The 19,446-nt window shown below is 40.3% G+C and overlaps 1 protein-coding gene across 4 annotated transcripts in view; it reads right to left on the bottom strand.

Moving 5' to 3' along the window:
• RECK (reversion inducing cysteine rich protein with kazal motifs) overlaps nt 1-19,446 on the bottom strand; it is a 449,691-nt gene that overhangs the window by 280,142 nt on the left and 150,103 nt on the right. For all 4 annotated transcript variants that reach the window (XM_089657195.1, XM_089657193.1, XM_089657194.1 and 1 more), the window contains exons 7-8: nt 13,972-14,005; nt 901-1,098 (exon numbers count right to left, since the gene is read on the bottom strand). In XM_089657195.1, the coding sequence (XP_089513321.1) occupies nt 901-1,098; nt 13,972-14,005 (232 nt within the window). The remainder of the gene's footprint in view (nt 1-900; nt 1,099-13,971; nt 14,006-19,446) is intronic.

Raw genomic sequence — 19,446 nt, 5'->3', positions numbered from 1 at the left:
GCGGGGCAGCGTGACGAACGTGAGGGGAGCTAGGCTCCTCTCACAGTCCGCCCTGAAGACTGGAACGGCGCGGGAACACGGCGAGAGGAACGCGCGGAGCAAAGGTAAGTAAATTGAATTACTATAGGGGGGATGAATTACTATAGGGGGGATGAATTACTATATGGGGGATGAATTACTATGGGGGATGAATTACTATGGGGGATGAATTACTATGGGGGATGAATTACTATATGGGGGATGAATTATTATATGGGGGATGAATTACTATGGGGGATGAATTACTATATGGGGGATGAATTACTATATGGGGGATTAATTACTATATGGGGGATGAATTACTATGGGGGATGAATTACTATATGGGGGATGAATTACTATGGCGGATGAATTACTATATGGGGGATTAATTACTATGGGGGATGAATTACTATATGGGGGATTAATTACTATGCTTACTATGGGGGAATATTACTATACTTACTATGGATGACACATACACATCATTCATCTACTCTTGGTCCGGCCCCCGGGTCCAATATATGAACCCATTGCGGCCCTCAAGTCAAAAAGTTTGCCCACCCCTGGTTTAGACAGAGGTCAGGGGTTCTGCATCCTCCTAGAGCAAAATGAAAACTCCTCCTACAAGCTTTAACCAGTGCTCTGCTGGATACTGATAGAAGTCACAAGACTGCTCTAACTGTTTATGAGAAAAGGTATTTAGCAGTTTATATTTACTAAAATAATTGCACTTTCATGTTATGTGTACTGTGGGAGACCAGATATAGTGAATACAGGGTCCTGGGTTAAGTACCACTTTAAATGATTCAACTTGCAAGTAATCTCACAACATTGAAACAGGCAGCATATCATAACAAACAGGAATAATAACCAACTTACTGTCAACAGGGTTCCTCATTGGATAAGACTGTGTGTAGTTGTTCACACACTGAACTAACTGAGGGCTAATAGAAGCACAAAAGTTCTCCACTGCCTTGATTTGTGATGGCCCTGGTGATGAATCTGTGCGAAATATAGCCTGACAATACTCCCGGCAGTTGGTATGCCGACCAGCATAGCTGCAGCATACAGATCCCACTGAAAGAGAAAAAGAAAGCTTAAAATTACTATCTCTATTTAACAATTCAAAAAGCATCATGCAGATTTGACTTATGACAATTTAAAACTGTAGTGTAGGCAAACATGAAAGACACAAATACATGCAATCATGAATACATCAATAAATGTATTTTTAAATTCTAGTACCTTAATTTGACCTAAGCACCAACCTCTTACATTCCCTGTACAACACAGCTGGAGTGTGAGAGGAATTAGCAGCACAGGGAAGGAGCCCATCATTTTTTATGCTAACAAGAAGCATGCTAATCAGAAAAGAAAGCATAGTAATCCTTTATTTTATCTTTTGATGAGCTACAGTGGGGATCGAAAGTTTGGGCACCCCAGCTAAAAATTTGCATTAATGTGCATAAAGAAGCCAAGGAAAGATGGAAAAATATCCAAAAGGCATCAAATTACAGATTAGACATTCTTATAATATGTCAACAAAAATTAGATTTTTTTTCCATCATTTACACTTTCAAAATAACAGAAAACAAAAAAATGGCGTCTGCAAAAGTTTGGGCACCCTGCAGAGTTAATATCTTGTACCGCCCCCTTTGGCAAGTATCACAGCTTGTAAACGCTTTTTGTAGCCAGCCAAGAGTCTTTCAATTCTTGTTTGAGGTATCTTTGCCCATTCTTCCTTACAAAAGTCTTCCAGTTCTTTGAGATTTCTGGGCTGTCTGTCACGCACTGCTCTTTTAAGGTCTATCCATAGATTTTCAATTATGTTGAGGTCAGGAGATTGTGAAGGCCATGGCAAAACCTTCAGTTTACGCCTCTTGATGTAATCCCCCATGGATTTCGAGGTGTGTTTAGGATCATTATCCATTTGTAGAAGCCATCCTCTCTTTAACTTCAGCTTTTTCACAGATGGCATCAAGTTACCATCCAAAATTTGCTGAAATTTTATTAAATCCATTTTTCCTTCTACTCGTGAGATGTTCCCTGTGCCACTGGCTGAAACACAACCCCAAAGCATGATTCATCCAACCCCATGCTTAACAGTTGGACAGAGGTTCTTTTCATTAAATTCTGTGCCCCTTCTTCTCCAAACGTACCTTTGCTCATTCCGGCCAAAAAGTTCAATTTTAACCTCAACGGTCCACAGAACTTGTTTCCAAAATGCATCAGGCTTGTCTATATGTTCATTTGCAAAGTTCAAACGATGATTTTTGTGGTGAGGACGTAGAAGAGGTTTTCTTCTGATGACTCTTCCATGAAGACCATATTTGTACAAGTATCTCTTTATAGTGGAATAGTGTACCACAACTCCAGTGTCTGCCAGATCTTTCTGGAGGGATCGTGCAGTCAAACGTGGGTTTTGAATTGTTTTTCTCACAATCCTGCAAGCTGTTTTGTCTGATATTTTTCTTGGTCTTCCAGATCTTGCTTTACCTTCCACTGTTCCTGATGACTGCCATTTCTTAATTACATTCCGAACAGAGGATATTGACATCTGAAAACGCTTTGCTATCTTCTTATAGCCTTCTCCAGCTTTGTGAGCGTCAACTATTTTCAGTTTCAGTTTTCTAGACAACTGCTTAGAAGAACCCATGGTGCTGATTGTTGGGGCAAGGTCAGATGAGTCTGGGCATTTTAAACCTTTGAGATTGACATCACCTGGTCTTCCCAGACGATGATTGAGAACAATCCATGACATTGGCAGGTCTCAGCTTTGCAAAGGGGGCAGTGCATGCTATAAATTCTGCAGGGTGCCCAAACTTTTGCAGACGCCATTTTTTTGTTTTCTGTTATTTTGAAAGTGTAAATGATGGAAATAAAATCTAACTTTTGTTGACATATTATAAGAATGTCTAATCTGTAATTTGATGCCTTTTGGAGATTTTTCCATCTTTCCTTGGCTTCTTTATGCACATTAATAAAATTTTTTAGCTGGGGTGCCCAAACTTTCGATCCCCACTGTATGCATTTGTATCTTGGTATTTTTGGCTGGATTTCTGCTTTAAGATAAACATGGAACTGTTGTCTAAATAACTAATATTTTATTATTGATTTTTACAGTGCAGGACAACAAAAGTTAAAAGCTGGAATACTTGTTAGTGTACCCTATATTCCTGTACTCATGAAAACTTTTAATTTTGTATTTTTCAGAATCCATTTACAAGTACAGAAATGGAAATAGCAACCTGACAGGGGTTCTAAGGTGTTGCAGCTTTTTAAGTCAACTAGAAAAAGTCTAAAGAGGAAAAATATAAAAGGAAAAAAAGAAGGCACTCCAACGTGGTGCAATAAAATTATGATTTCTTTAAAATAAAATCAATATTTTAAATTTTACTCACAAGTAAAGAAAATAGGCAAGGATGGCAGCAGCCTAAGTAAAGCTGCTAGGAAATCCCTCCTGGGAATCACCTTGCAAGATATCTATGATGGTGGACTCTCATAACTGGCAGAATGTGATTTGCTCAGAAGTAGTTTAGAAATCTATTGATTACTGCAGATGGATCAGGGAGACTTGCTCTAAACTGCTATATAACATCTCCCAGGACATTCCTGTCTGCATTTAGAAGCTATAAAGGTAATAAGCAGCCTGTTTATTTTTTGCCAGTAAGCATTTGCCTGACACTGGGGCTGCAAACCTGCAATTTTGGTTCTCATTACAGCTCATGCACATGGATGTATCTGGTTGTAAATCATAAATTCTGGTGTATTTACTATCAGGAAGGCCACAGGTGCTGCACTCACTCATCTATAGAACACAGTGCCAATACACGTATATAAGCAAGTTCCTGTGTAAATGCATGCTTATGGGCATACTACTCTGATTGCTGAAATTTGCATCCAGAGTTGTACACCCACAAGCATATGCATATTTACTCAGGGACCTGCGTATACATGTGCAGCCATGGACTTTTACAGGCAGCTGCATAGAAGTAAACACAGAAATAGGGGCGCTCAAACACTACCACAAAAAAACCTGTTTAGAAAGAGACAAGGACTGACTGGGACAACGTTGCTCACTGTCCATATGAACATGTATGGGAAGAGGAACAAAGAGCTTTAAAGGAGTGCCAGAGTCCTATATACTGCAATTAATTATATGTGGTCTATATGGGAAAGTTCAGGAAGAGCCAGGCATAACATGAAAACAATTTCATCCAATAAAATCCAATACAATCCATAACATCATAACTGAATATCCACATGCCATCAGTCTAGCCCATGGGTATCACGTGGCTGCATGTGTGGGTGGCTCCAGTGCCTGGTGTATGTCAAGAGGAGGGGAGATTTCTGATGGTGAAACTAGGAGTAGGTCAGAGAGCAGGGAAGCTGGACACCTCCTGAGTCCCAATACTTGGGCTGTCACACCGAAAGTGACGATTACCAGGACCAGATGTTATGTACGAACCTAGCGAAACTACTCCACAGGAACGTCGATATGTGGGCATCAGTAGGCAGAGATGTAGTCTGGTAAAGCTATGGAACTCCACTACTCCAATAGGGCATCTGGGCATCAGGTAAGTGGACAATAAAGAAAATTGCCAGATAGATGTGGCAACTACTGTACATGTTTTGGGGGGCCCCTTCATCAGGTCACATGACACTAACTGGCTACAGAAAACAATATGAAGGTAAACCGGGAATTGAAACAACCCCGGTCAGTTTAACCCCTAACATCCTGGCTTAAAATTTATTAAACCAGAATAGAACATAGTTAAAAAACGATCATCCCACAAAACATATATTATAAAAACTGGACCAATAATATAGGACGGTACTAGAGAGACTGTAATAAGAATGATCTTGAACTGAACCTCACCTATGTCCATGGCCGTCTTTAAGGAGGGGCAAAAGGGGCAGCTGCCCTGGGCCCAGTCATTGTTGTGGGGCCCAAAGCAGCTACCCCATACTTGCCAACTGTCCTGGTTTACATTTCCTTGTCCCTTGAAGTCTTCGCCCTGTGTTGTGTCCTAATATCTCAGTGTGAAGTGCTGTCACTTATGCTCCCCAGCTCTGCCCTATTGACATGCACAGATGACTCACCTGTGCAGACCATGTCTGCATTCACATGTAAATAACTCTCATTCATAAGTAAATAGAAGCTGCAATGTGACCCTGACCCTTTTTCAAAATCACACCGAGCCACACAGTGCCACAGCACCGTGGATTTTGGTGCACGCAAAAGCACGCACGTCAGTGGATGCTTGATGGTGTCATTAACAATTAATGGCACTGCTGTGTATCTGCTAAAGGGCAGCATGTTTCTGTGGTGTCCGGAATGTGATTTTGCATGCATTTCCGACACACACAAATGTGAACATGTGGCTCAATGTCTCAATTACATTGGTGGTCAGTGTATATCTTCTCATTACATTGGGGCTTGGTGTAGAAACTTTTCAATCACACTAGTGGTCAGTGTGAATGTCCCTCTTACATTGGTGGTGAGTGTAAATCCCTCCTTTTATTGCTGGTCACAGAGAATGCTGATATTACATTAGTCGTCAGTGTAACTATCCTTTACATTGGTGGCCAGCGTAGAAAATCCTCTTTTTATTGGTAGTCGGTAAAAAAATCCTAACTTGCATTTGTGGTTAGTGTCAAATACTCATTTACATTGGTGGTCCATGTAAAAGCCTCCCCTAAATTGGTGGTCAGTATAAATTCCCTCTTACATTGGTGGCCAGTGCAGAAATGTATTGATTATTGGCGTAAAATCCCCCATTACATTGGTTGTCAGTGTAAATTCTTCCTTACATTGGTGGTCAGTGTAAAATTCCCTTTACATTGGTGATAAGTACAGAACTGCCCTTACACTGGTGGTCAGTTTTTATCCCCCCCCTTACACTGGTGGTCTGTCTAGAAATGTCACCTCCCATCTCCATCCAGCACTGCAACTGATCCCATCCCCCCAAACACTGTCACTCAACTCACCCCACAGCACTGCCACTTATCCCATCCCATCCCCCCCAACACTGCCACTGATTCCATCAATCTCCCAGCACTGCCACTAATCACACCCTCCCCCACAGCACTGCCACTGATCCTAGGAGTCCTAGGATCCAAAGGAGTTTTCTGTCTATTGGTGGGTCCCCTCACCTTCTTAGTCCATGGTGTGCAGGCAGTGAGGAGATTATGTGCTGTAACCTTCAGCAGCCAATCAATAAGATGTAATTAAGTGCTATAACCTCTAGCAACCAATCAGTGAGCTGTAATGATGTGCTGTAACCTCTACCAATCAATCAGTGAGCCATAATGTGTGCTGTAACCTCTAGCAAATAATCAGTGAGCCGTAATGTGTGATGTAACCTCTAGCAACCAGTCAGTTATCGGTAATGATATGCTGTAACCTCTGCCAACCAATCACAATCGCTGCCTGATCTACTACAGTATACTCATTTTGAGTCTAGCTGCTTTTTATTGTATGTCTCAGAGCAGACAGAGAACAAAATTTTGTGTGTGGGGGGGGGAGGGGGCAAGAAAATGTTTGCACAAGGTCCAATCAATATTAAAGATGGCCCTGCCTATGCCATTGACCCCAACAATCTAGTTTTTTTAGATTTAAAATTTTTCCATGAGAAGGATCGCATTATAGCTAAAAATTACTGAAAAGCCACTGGAGAGAATTCTTATCTTTTCTATGCCCTATTCTGGTTACTATAGCAATGGTTTTAATACATTTTAAGCCAGGACATTAGGGGTTAAACTGAGTGGGCTGTTCCAATTCCCAGTTTCCCTTTAAATTGTTTTCTGTAGCTAGTTAGTGTCATGTGAATTGAAGAAAAGGCCTGCCCCGAAACATGCAGTCACACCATCTATCTGGCAATTTTCTTTAGTGTTCATATACCAGATGCCCTATTGATGTAGTGGGTTCAGAATTTCAAGTACGAGACTTACTGCAGCAGTTCCATCATCGCTTTACCAGACTACATCTCTGCCTATTGATACCCAAATAGCGGCATTCCTGTGGAGTAGTTCCGCCAGGTTCTTACATCACATCCAGTCCCGACAATCATCACTTCGGGTGCGATAGCCCGAGTATCGGGACTCCGGAAACCATTGGCTTCCCTGCTCTCTGAGTTATTCCTAGTGTCACCATCAGGAATCTCCTCTCCTCTTGACATACACCCGGCACTGGAGCCACCCATACATGCAGGCATGTGATACCCACATGTTCTTTATCCTTCATGGGCTAGACTGATAATATGTGGATATTCAATTATAATGTTATAGATTGTATTTATTTTCTTGGATTACATAAGTTGTTTTCATGTTATGACTGGTTCTTCCTGAACTTTCCCATATGGACCACATATCATTCATTGCGATATATAGGACTCTGGCGCGCCTTTAAAGCTCTTTATAGGCAGCTGTATGCAGCACCTGTGGTCTCCTTGGCAAGGAAATATACCAAAATTTACAATATACAGTATGACCAGATACGGCTATGTGTTTGAGTGCTTATGGTCTTCTCCACTTAAAAAAACAATCTTTCTTGCATTAATGATGGACCCTTTAAATGTTTCAATGTAGTATATATTTTCTGCCTCCTTTAACATGGTAAAGTGTTGAACCCCTGGTTGGAAAAGTGGTTATTTCTGAGGTTTATGCTCTGCATTCTGTGTATTGATGCCTTGTGATGATAAATAAGGAACTGAAAAAAAACATGGTAAAGTATTAACACTGTAAAAACACAGCAAAAAGTGTAATAGTCACACATTGCATAAAATAAAACAATAGAAAAATAAAATAATAATTTGGTCTGCTCCATCTATACAAATGTATAATTCCTGATTAAGCAGGTGCAAGTCAAACTTGCAACAGAAAACAGCTGTACATCCTGCACTTAAGTTGTTACGTGGTTGTCTCTTAAAGAACAGTAGCCTCTGTAGCTCCCCCCGGGAAATTAGGGAAAATTTCCTCTTAGACAGCTATTATCAGAACAACTTCTCTGGCTTTTTGCTCAGCCATACAGAATTGGAATGTGCAGGGTTTTGAGTCCATGTTCACATCACGTGCCCTTTTAGTAAATCAGAATGAGGTATCGCTGCAGCCGCATTCAATGTCAACTGCATGTATGGCAAACACACATTTTCTTTCCTCTAGTGTTTTCATCTTAATGAGACAGCCTATCCAGGGCTGGATAAAGGATAGAAAAGGGCCACAGTTTGGAGATCCCTGATCTGGGGGAAAGAAAACACTGCCTGCAAATAAATCATATTTCATTAAGATTTAGCACGCAAAGCAAAAATGCTGGCTTTGGGATTACAATGTAATATTACAAAAAAGACATAAAATCATATTTTCTAGCAGCATGAGGAAGGTTTAGAACCTCAGTCCCCATTAATGAGATTTTTTTCTCTTATTTCTTATCCAAGTGATTGGTTTCAGAAGAAATAGGAAATGAGGAGAACTCTCTTTAACAGGAACTCAAACAACATTTAAAAGCTAAAAGAGAGTGCGCATGCACGGGTGGCCACAGCAGATGTCCTGCTGACCGTTCCGCACAATCCCGGCACTTCAAGGGAAAAAACCAGCGGCCCCAGGCCACCTGCACCTAAGGCACACATCCGAGCCTCTGGCTGAGACAGCGGGAGCTCTCTCCATGCCAACCTGACCGGCTGGAAAGTCAGTGGGCGGATCCCACGCTGCATTTAAAGGAGCGGGCAGGGGAGGTAAGATGGCTCCGGCTCCAAGGCCTCTTCGGCTGCTACAGGATCACAGCGGCGCTTGCGGGGGACTGCACCTTCTCCATCTGACCCTAGATGCCAGGATGACAGATCCTCTGCAGCCATGGCTCATGTGAGTGATTCTTCTGCACCTCCTGGCTCTCTTTCTAGTCCTTTCAGGTCTCCCTCACAGGCTTCAAGCCTCTCTCCGGCTCACGATTCCCAAACTTCCTCCCTACTAGACAGGGAGATGGCGGATTTTCATTAGGAAAACAGGCAACCAATACTCCACACATGATGGTCCAGAAGCCTCTCCTGCCCTTCCTCCTGCACCTCCACATTATTCTGAGGATTCCATACTTATTGCACATTTTGCTGATTTATTGCAGAGAGAATTCGATAAAGCTACCACTAAATTTGCCTCCGACCTGAATCAGGATTTTCGGGAATTGGGTGACCATCTCGAGAAGATTGAATCTAAAGTTGGTCAACAGAGTTACTCAAAATTCTAACATGACTGCCGACTTACAGGATTGCTTACATGAGGCTTACAGTAAAATAGAGGATCTTGAGAATCGTGCCAGGTGGGGCAATTTCAGAATTAGAGGGCTCCCTGAAACGGTAAAAGATATTGAACCCATTGCGAGCTCCCTCATCCATTCAGCGGTTCCGACAATTGATGATATTAATTTGGAAATAGATCGAATCCACAGGGCCTTGGCCCCTTTGCAGCCAGAAGGCCCTCCTCGGGACATAATACTAAAGCCTCATTTTTTGAGGGTCAAAGAGTCAGTAATGCGTTATGCTAGGGAACATCCAGATCTAGAAGTTGATGGATATCGGTTCCAAGTCTTTGCAGGCTACCATCCAAAAGAGAAGGGCCTTCAAACCGCTACTCTCGCCGTTGATACAGAGGGATATTCACTATCGATGGAACTATCCATTTCATCTGCAATTTCTTTATAAGGGCAAATCCTACTCCTTCTCTACATTCTCTGAGGGGGAAAGACTTCTGTTGAATTTGGGTTTTATCTCCCTTAGTCCCTCCTCCCAGTATCTGCCTAAAACTAATGGATCCCCCAAACACACACACACACACTGTTACCTCTGTAGTCTCCAGCCTCCAGGAAGAAATCCGCTGCTACAACACCACACCGGGTGCCTTGAAGTCTTGGTTTATTAATGTTTGTTAAATTCTAACGGAGGCCTGTCAGTGGCCCCGTTGTGGGTCATTGGCCTCTGTGTGTGCGCAAACTGGTTTATGATTCTGGTTGATGTATTTTGGTAAAATACTATGCTGGCTTTAAAAGTTTTATGGGTTTTACATGTGGACCCCGGGGCACCGGTAAAAGTCTATACTCCCTATTTAAAAGACTCTCCCCATTGTTTGACTTTGTGGAGACTCTTTTGGTCCTTGACCTAGCATCTGGGATATTAGTATTTTGTTATCTTATGTTACATATTGTTAATCAATCTGCTGTTGGATGCAGGCCTTTCTTTGGCCTTGGCATCCTTGGATCCTCTCTTTTTTCCTTTTCCTAACTTTTTTTCCTTTTCTTTTCTGAGGGTCAACCTGGGAATTTTGTCCTGCCTCGGATTATTTGACACTCTATATGGATGGGTGGGTTTGTCTGATAGCGACCTCGCCACTAGCTTCCCATGTCTAACCAAAAGCAATGCTCTTCCATGATCCGATTGCGCTCTCATAACGTCCAAGGGTTGGTCTCCCTTTCTAAGTGACTCAAAATATTCTCCCATTATAAGTCTCTGGGAGCCGATATAGTGGCCTTACAGGAAATGCATCTTGCCCCTTCCTTTACTCCCAGATATATTCATAGGGATTTTCTGAGTTTTTTTTGCTAATGCCTCCGAAAAAAAGAGAGGGGGGTGCTTTGCTTTTATAAATGGCTATCATTTACTGAAACTACAGTTTTAAGGGATAGGGAGGGACGATACCTCCTGGTGAAGGGTCATTTAGGGGATAATATGGTGTCTTTTCTTATTTACTATGCCCCCAATACGAACCAGGTGGCCTTTTTCCATTCTCTTTTAAAGTCTTTTTTAAAAAACTAGAGGGAGGTGTGATTTTGGCAGGGGACTCAAATCTGGCTTTAGACCATATACTCGATAAATCCCCTGTAATTAAACTTAAATCGCCTTCTAAAGAAAGCCGTGATTTTGCGTGGCTTTTATTTCGCTATGACCTCATTGACGTGTGGAGGGAGGCCAATCCCACCTCTAGAGACTACTCCCACTTTTCAAGGGCTCATAGTCATTATTCTCGTATAGACCATGTTTTCCTTTCCTTTCCTTAGACATGATCGCTAAGTTACATTCAGCTAAAATGATATTGACTCCTTGGTCAGACCACGACCCTAACGATCTCTAATTTGATGGTTAAAATGGTTAAACCACACTGGCAATTAAACGAGTCCTTACTAAGTGATGAAGCCTGTTGCTTGGAAGTGGGTGAACATCTCAAGTTCTATTTTGCAATTAACAAAGCAGAGGATAGGAATCCCTCCATTAATTGAGCAGCCCATAAAGCCTCCATTCAAGGTTTTTTTATCCAGCTGTCCTCCAGAATTAAAAAATCCTGCAAAGAGTTGATTTCTACCAAATCTATAGAATATAAATTGTTAGCTGCCCACCACGAAGACGGAAAAATCATAGATATTAAACGTGGAGGGATAGACCGGGTTCTCTTCTTTCACACAAGCTTACCCCCATATTTACTCACTTGGCACTACCTAAACTTCGGCAGACGGGGGTACTATCACGCAGGATCTTCAGAAGATCCATCGGGAATTTCGTGATTTTTGTGCTTCTCTATATGGTGCACCACGGCCAACAGCACTATCTTCTATTCGATCCTTCCTAGAGTCTTTGCCTATCCCTTCCCTTACTGAAGCCCATAAAGAGCTTATGGAACAACCCATTACTTCTGAGGAGCTCCAAAAAGTTATAAAATTACTACTGCTACATAAATCCCTGGGCCCTGACGGCCTCCCCAACCAGTACTACAAAACATTTTGTAAACATTTACTTCCTCATATGAAACTGTACTTTAATTCATTGCGAGAGGAAGGTGTGGTCCCTTTAGATGAGAATAAGGCATATATTAGTGTCATTCCTAAATCCAATAAAGATTCCACTGATGTTCATAATTATTGTCCTATTTCATTAATTAATTGCGACCTGAAAATTTTAACAAAACTCCTAGATGTACACCTTAATTCCTTTCTGGCACAATATATTAATAAAGATCAGTCTGGATTTATTTTGGATCGTCAAATGTTGGATCAGATTCGTAGATCTATTACTTTGATATCAGCTGCCTGTTCCAATTAGGATGCTCCTCTCTCTAGGGTACTCTTACTTCTTTCTCTGGACCTTTATAAGGCCTTCAATAGTCTGACTTGGGAATATTTATTTACTACCCTGCAGGCATTTGGCTTTGGCCCAACGTTTCTTGCTCTATTACATTCACTATATACTAATCCCTCGGCCCAGGTCTCCATCAAAGACTACAAATCCACGGTGTTCCCTATCCACAGAGGGACTAGACAGGGCTGCCCACTTTCCCTGCTGCTTTTTGCGCTAGCAATTGAACACTTGGTTATGGCAATTCGGTCTCATCACCAAATACATGGCATTCGATGCGGCCAACAGGAACATAAATGTGCCCTATTTGCCGATGACATTCTTATGTATATTACTTCTCCTTTGATAGCTATTCCAAATTTATTATCAATATTACGCCAATTCTCCGCTCTTTCCAGGTTTTCCCTTAATTCCCAAAAAATGACTGGCATTAATGTTTCTTTACCCATATCTGACAAACAGCAGCATAGAACTTCCTACAATTTTCAGTGGGCAAATACATCTTTACCCTACTTAGGAGTACACCTTACCAATTCCATCGCGACACTTTATCAGGCTAATTACCCTCCCATCCTTAAATCACTTAGTGAAGATCTCCATCTTTGGGCTGCCTATTCCTTGTCCTGGTTTGGTAGAGTCAACTCCATTAAAATTACGTTTCTGAATTATGAATGATCAAATTGGCAAGATATCGCCTTGGCATTGTCCAAAATTTCTGTCAATACTACTTTAATTGAAGCTAATTATAAAACTTTGTTGAGATGGTATCTGGTACCTACCCAGATTGTAAAGATGCATCCGTCTGCCTCTGTGATGTGCTTCTGCCGTTGTGGCCAGGTTGGGTCTATGTTTCACATCTGGTGGCAATGCCCGCTTGTAACTTGATTTTGGATTTGAATGTTCAATTTCATAAACTCAGTGATGGGTATAAATATTTGCAGATCCCTGGAGACAGAGCTCTTTCACAAATTTCCAGATAATGTTCCCAAGAAATCCCATAAATTGATTTCCTATATGTTTCTGGCAGCGAGAATTACTCTAACTAGACACTGGAGGCAATTGGTCACTTGATAATGTTAAAAAGAAACTTAACTGGATCATGATTAACGACAAGCTCACCTGTATCCTACACAATAACTCGAAGAAATTTGATAACACATGGAAAGCCCACGGGTTCCATGTGTTATCAAATTTCTTCGAGTTATTGTCAAATTTCTATCGAGTTATCCAATACCTCTCTGTGCCTTAATTACCCTCATCTGGATTTTCCTTTCTACTCTTTCCTTTGTTCTTTTTACTCTTTTTGTATTGCTCTGCATTGTATATTCTATGTTGGCAAGGCAAGATATACTTGACCTCGAATTAGCTGCGATTTATGTCTTTTCTTAACTGCCAATTGTTGCACCAGAATTTGCTGTTTTGGTGTTTTTATCTGTACATACAATGGAACATTGTTCATTGATATTGCTTGTTTTACTTATGTTTTTTTCTTTGTAAAACTATTCAATAAAACCATTGAAAAGTAAAACCTAAAAGAAAAAATCCTCAACAGTGATACAGACAGCATTTTAAAACCTTTAGAACAGAAAAATATAAACCTGACAGAGATTCTAGCCCTTCTCCAGTCTCCACACACTAATATTAAATTATTGGCTGGAGCTGGGCTTCAACAGATTTTACAGCAATTTTCCCCCTTTTTGTTATTCAGTTCTGTGATTTTGTTTTTCTGGGTGTGTATTTTTGTTTAAAACAATTTTCTGCAAACAGAAAGTTAGTGTACATTTATTAAAAAAAAAATAAAAAACATTTAGTAACATATTAAAAAAGAAAACATACTTACTTTCGTTCCTATTGACACAGCTAATAAGTGCACTCTAAAAAGTAAACAGACAGAATAGTACTTACTTTATTTATCCATTTAATATTCTTAAGTTAAAACTGACCTTTTATGTATGCCTAAAAGTATATTATGGAACCCTACAATTTAAAATGAGTTTTCCTGTGCAATATAACTTTATAGACTGCTATTTTATATGTGTTCAAGAATCTTCTGAAATCTGATTTATGATCTCATAAATGACACAAATGTACCTACAAACAAAAGATGGTGGTTGACTATAAATGCATGATCTGAACATCCAACAATTCTTTTCACATATGTTGTTGTATATACATTTATGTTGGCATTACAGCAATATGCACGTATGTGCCTAGGGAAGGAGAAATGCTCAGATGCCTTTCTTATAAGAAACCAGTAGCAATTGCCTCTTTCCTCAAGCATACTTGACCAGGGAATACTGGAGATGGCATGTACACAAACAATTGAGTATAAATAGCAAAACTGAGTAAATGCTCTTATTATGTCTGCAAGCAATTTAATGCTAACTCCAATACCAGAAACTTATACCAAAATCAGTGACCTGAGTCTGAGTTCAGACTCTGACATTGGACAGCCATGTCGGAATCTAATATTTAATGCTTGACACCAAGCTTTGGAGAGGATTAAGGTTTGGAGCAGTAATAATTAGGTCTGAAGGAGTAATGAGAATGAGAATGAATGGTTAATTGAGCAGAATTATTGACTATATTGCAGTATATTTTGATGAAGAACGATTCAGGTAAGTGATATTGTTACACTTTTACAGAAGGCTGACAAATGGATACAATATTTTATAATGCCTCTTTTAGGCCATACACGCTTCAATCTCCCCATTAATCTCCCTATCAACAGTTACTGCAACCATCATTCATGCCTCATTCATCCTAGAAAAGTGTGCCCAAACTTCTAGAATCTAGCTTCAATAAACATAAATTTTTTTTCATACATATGGCACAAAACTCAAATGCAAATGAACTGTTTTTCTCACATTTACCGTCAAAGTACTACCAATGTGTACTAATATATTTAGTATAATTTTTATTTACTGTATTCCAAATATCTATAATTTCAATTAACTGGCCTTCAGACATTACAGCAGATGATTGTAGCAATGCTGAACATGGTTCCCAACTGGACATTCCCTTGTCCTTTTTACCTTTATCCAAAGTAAGCACCAGTGTGATTGTCAAGTAACTACAGCAGCATACTAACCCACAGCAATAAAAAAAGGTACCATTACCCCTCACAACCCATAACAACAGCCCTGTAACATCTAGAAATCAATGAAACAGCACTGTGACCTCTTACAAAACCCTTAGCAACCACTCAGCTCAAGAACATAGCCAGTAGCAATCAATAATAAAAAGTGTCATAACTCCCAGCAAATGATAACAAAAATGCCATTGCCTCTAACTACTGATGACTGCAAGTCATAGCAAATTATAAGAGCAGCACTATAAACCCTTGCAACCCATAATATCATAATATCAATGCAATAACTGGTTGTAGTTCCATCATTTATATTTACACCAGCTATGTCAACTTACATTAAAATCCAAGAAATCACCCTGTTTTCTGTGTGACCCCAAACCAAAATTGTGGATGCCACTCAGGCTGTAAGGATCCCAAACAATAAAGCCAACCACTGTGAGTGCAGGCTAGAACAGAGCTTTTCCTGGCTCCAGACAGCATTGTAGGGAAGAAAATGCCCACATGAGTTGCCCAGATAAGAAAATGTAACATTCTCAGCCCGGGCTCCAGTCAAGTCATGCCCTCAACGTGTTTCACTACGTGCCAGGGTTTAATAATAATTAATCATGATTAAGTTCCGAAGTGGAGTGAAATGTGTTGGGAGTGTGGCTTAGCTGGAGCCCAGGCTGAGGCTGTTGCACTTTTTTACCTGGGGTTGTCAGAGATGTGCGGCTCATATGCACATATTTTTGTACACCCTGTTTTCTACCTATCTCACCCAGTTATCCTGTATGATAAACAAATCACTCTGTTATAGCACCTTCCCAGGCTGCTGGTTTAGTTGGACAAATTTAGCTCTGTGGCTCTGATGTAATCTGTAGAACAGCTTGTGATAACATTAGGCTGCAAGTTTGATTGCATTCCCCTGTCTTTCCAGACTTCCAGAGTATACTGGGTGGCAAATCCACCAATATTTAGACCAGTCTAAATATTTATGCAACTCCCCAGATGGTGGCTGGGAGAGTGTATAAACAGTTTAGAGTCCTCAGAGTTCTTCTCTAGGAGACGTTCCCAGCCAGAAGAGCTGCTGCTGTTTCTGGCAGTCCAGCTGTAGACTGCTAGTCTCATCAAGGTCCTAGCTGTGCATAGCAGGTGGGCCTATTCTGCTGCAAATTCTTTGAGAGCTTAAAGAGGGGTTTCTTTGAGGATTTGGTCTCGAGGTTTCACTGAGGAGGCTGTCTGCCTAAATCTGGAGTTAAACATCCAAGTCCCAGGGACACCAAGTACAAACCTCAGAATCCTAGTGACTCTTTCTGCTGTTAACCGCAGGTGCACAATGCTTAAGGCTTGCCTGGCCTGGAATATTGCTAATGGTGTCCCAGTGCTGTCCACTTTATGTCCTACAGCTCAAATGAATGTTCTAAGAAGTTGCTACAAAAAGAGGAGTGTCCTCACATCCTTGTCAAGTGTTATGGAGTATACCACAGCTTCCCTAAGCCCCATCCAAGTTAGTCTGCAATAAACTTTAAAAAGGCAACCCCTAGACTGTTTACTGAGCTAAAGGAGTGAATATTGCTGCTTGCCTGCCTGCCGCTATACTAGTGGGAAAAGAACCTGGGACACAAATCAGCGGCCCTTTCAGGGGTCAGCGTTACACTGGATTGCTCCCTTTCACCAGAAACCTGACCCATATGATTGCTAGGGGACCTGTATTGTGCAAAATAGTTGCACAATAGGTATGTATGTTTTGTTTACGGTTATCATCCATATAATATCCATAGTAAGTTTGTTAGCTCTCACGTGGATGCACTAAGCTGGCTAGATACTGAGCCATGGGAAGCAGAAAAGAACTTTCATAAGACCTGTGTAACAAAGTAATGGAACTTTATAGAGATGGAAAAGGATATAAAAATATCCAAAGCCTTGAATATGCCAGTCAGTACTGTTCAATCACTTATTAAGAAGTACAAAGTTCAGGTAATGGAACTTTATAGAGATGGAAAAGAATATAAAAAGATATCCAAAGCCTTGAATATGCCAGTCAGTACTGTTCAATCGCTTATTAAGAAGTGCAAAGTTCGGGGATCTCTTGAAACCAAGACAAGGGCAGGTAGACTAAGAAATATTGCAGCCACAACTGCCAGAAGAATGTTTTGGGATACAAAGAAAGACCCACAGGTAACTTCAGAAAATATATAGGCTGCTCTGGAAAAAGACGGTGTGTTTTTTTTTTTAAGGAGCACAAGTTGACAAAACTTGAACAAAAATTAGCTGCCTGGTTGAGTTGCAAGAAAGAAGCCTTTAATACGCCATAAACAAGCCCAGTTACAATATGCCTGACAACACCTTGACACGCCTCATTGGGTTTTTATGTGGCATTGGTGCAGTAAAGGTTTCTCTCTGGCAACTTGACCATGCCTGTATTTCTCCTGAGGTTACCTGTGGGGTTTTTCTTTTTGTAAACTGAACAATTCTTCTGGCAGTTGTGGGTGCAATCTTTTTTGGACTACCTGACCTTTCCACTTCTTAATATGTGATTGAACAGTACTGACTGGCATATTCAAGGCTTTGGATATCATGTTATATCCTTTTCCATCTTCATAAAGTTCCATTACCTTGTTACACAGGTCTTTTGACAGTTCTTTTCTGCTCCCCATGGCTCAGTGTCTAGCCTGCTGAGTGCAAGCACATGAGGGCTAACAAACTTGATGACATTTAATACACAGACACTAATTGCAGTTTAAAAAGTCAAAGATGTGGGAATTAACCTTTAAATGCCATTTTAACTTGTGTGTTTCACCTTCTGCGTCTGTTTCAGGGTATGTAAACTTTTGATCAGGGCTATTTGGGTGATTTCTGTTATCATTATGATTGAAAAAGGAGCCAAATGACTATGTGAAAATAAATGGCTTCATATGATCACTATCCTTAACTAATTCAATACAGGGCACTTTTACCCCCTACGTGCCCAGAATGATTTTCAGTTTTCAGTGCTCTCACACGTTGAACAACAATAGTCATGCTACAGTGTACCCGAACAAAACTTTTATAATTATTTTCACACAGATAGAGCTTTCTTCTGGTAGTATTTAATCACCACTGAGTTTTTAATTTTTTTTAAATACAAGTGAAAAAAAGCGAACATTTTGAAAAAAAACAAAACACTTTTTTTAGTTTCTATTAAAGAAAAATGCAAATCAGTAATTTTTCTTCAGAAATTTAGGTCAAACTTTATACTGCTACATTTAAAAACTGGTAAAAGTAACCCAATTCAGGATATATTATTTAGTCTGTGTGAAAGTTATAGAGTCTACAAGCTATGGTACCAATCCTTGAAAAATTGATTACACCTGATATACTGATGCCTCATCTAATTTGTTGAGACCCCAACATGCCAGGAAAGTATAAAACAGCCCCCAAATAACCCCTTTTTGGAAAATAGACAGTCCAAAGTATTTAGTGAGAGGCATGGTGAGTTGTTTGAAGTTGTAATTTTTTCCCACAATTCTTGGGCATATGGAGAATTATTATTTTTTTAAACACAAAATTGTCATATTAAGTTATTTCTCACATATGCTATATGCATACTTGCAATTACACCCCAAAATACCTTTTGCTACTTGTCCCGAGTATGGCAATATCATATGTGTGAGACTTTTACACAGCCTGACCATATACAGAGGCCCAACATCCAAGTAGCACCTTCAGGCGTTCTAGGGGTACAAATTACACATTTAATTTCCTGACTACCTATCACATTTTGAAGGCCCTAGAGCACCAGGAAAATGGAATTGCCCACAAAATGACTTCATTTTGGAAAGCAAACACCCCAACGTATCTATTCTATGAGGGATAAGGAGTCTTTTGAACATATCACTTTTGTTCCACAAGTTTTGAAAAATGAGGAAACAAAATAAATACGTATTTTTTTTACACAAAGGTATCAATTTAAAAAGATATTTCTTAGCAGGTACATACCAAGAATTAGCTACCTGTCCTGAGTATGGCGATACCACACGTGTGAGAATTTTACACAGGCTGACCACATAAAGAGGCTCAACATTCAAGGAGCACCTTTAGGCATTCTAGGGGCATAAATTACACAACTAATTTCCTCAATACGTATCACATTTTTAAATCCACCACCCCCCCATGAACCAATTATGATTGTGGATACAGTCAGGTTTTTGGATGCGACCACGTCTTCCATGAATTTCCACCGAGGTGTCATTGTGGATGGTGGAC

Source organism: Staurois parvus, unplaced genomic scaffold (assembly GCF_062004578.1).
Source record: "Staurois parvus isolate SC_StPar_1 unplaced genomic scaffold, SC_StPar_1.0 ptg000974l, whole genome shotgun sequence".
Taxonomy (NCBI): Eukaryota; Metazoa; Chordata; class Amphibia; order Anura; family Ranidae; genus Staurois; species Staurois parvus.
The sequence above is the reverse complement of the archived record's forward strand: the minus strand, read 5'-3'. Positions and strand labels throughout refer to the sequence as shown.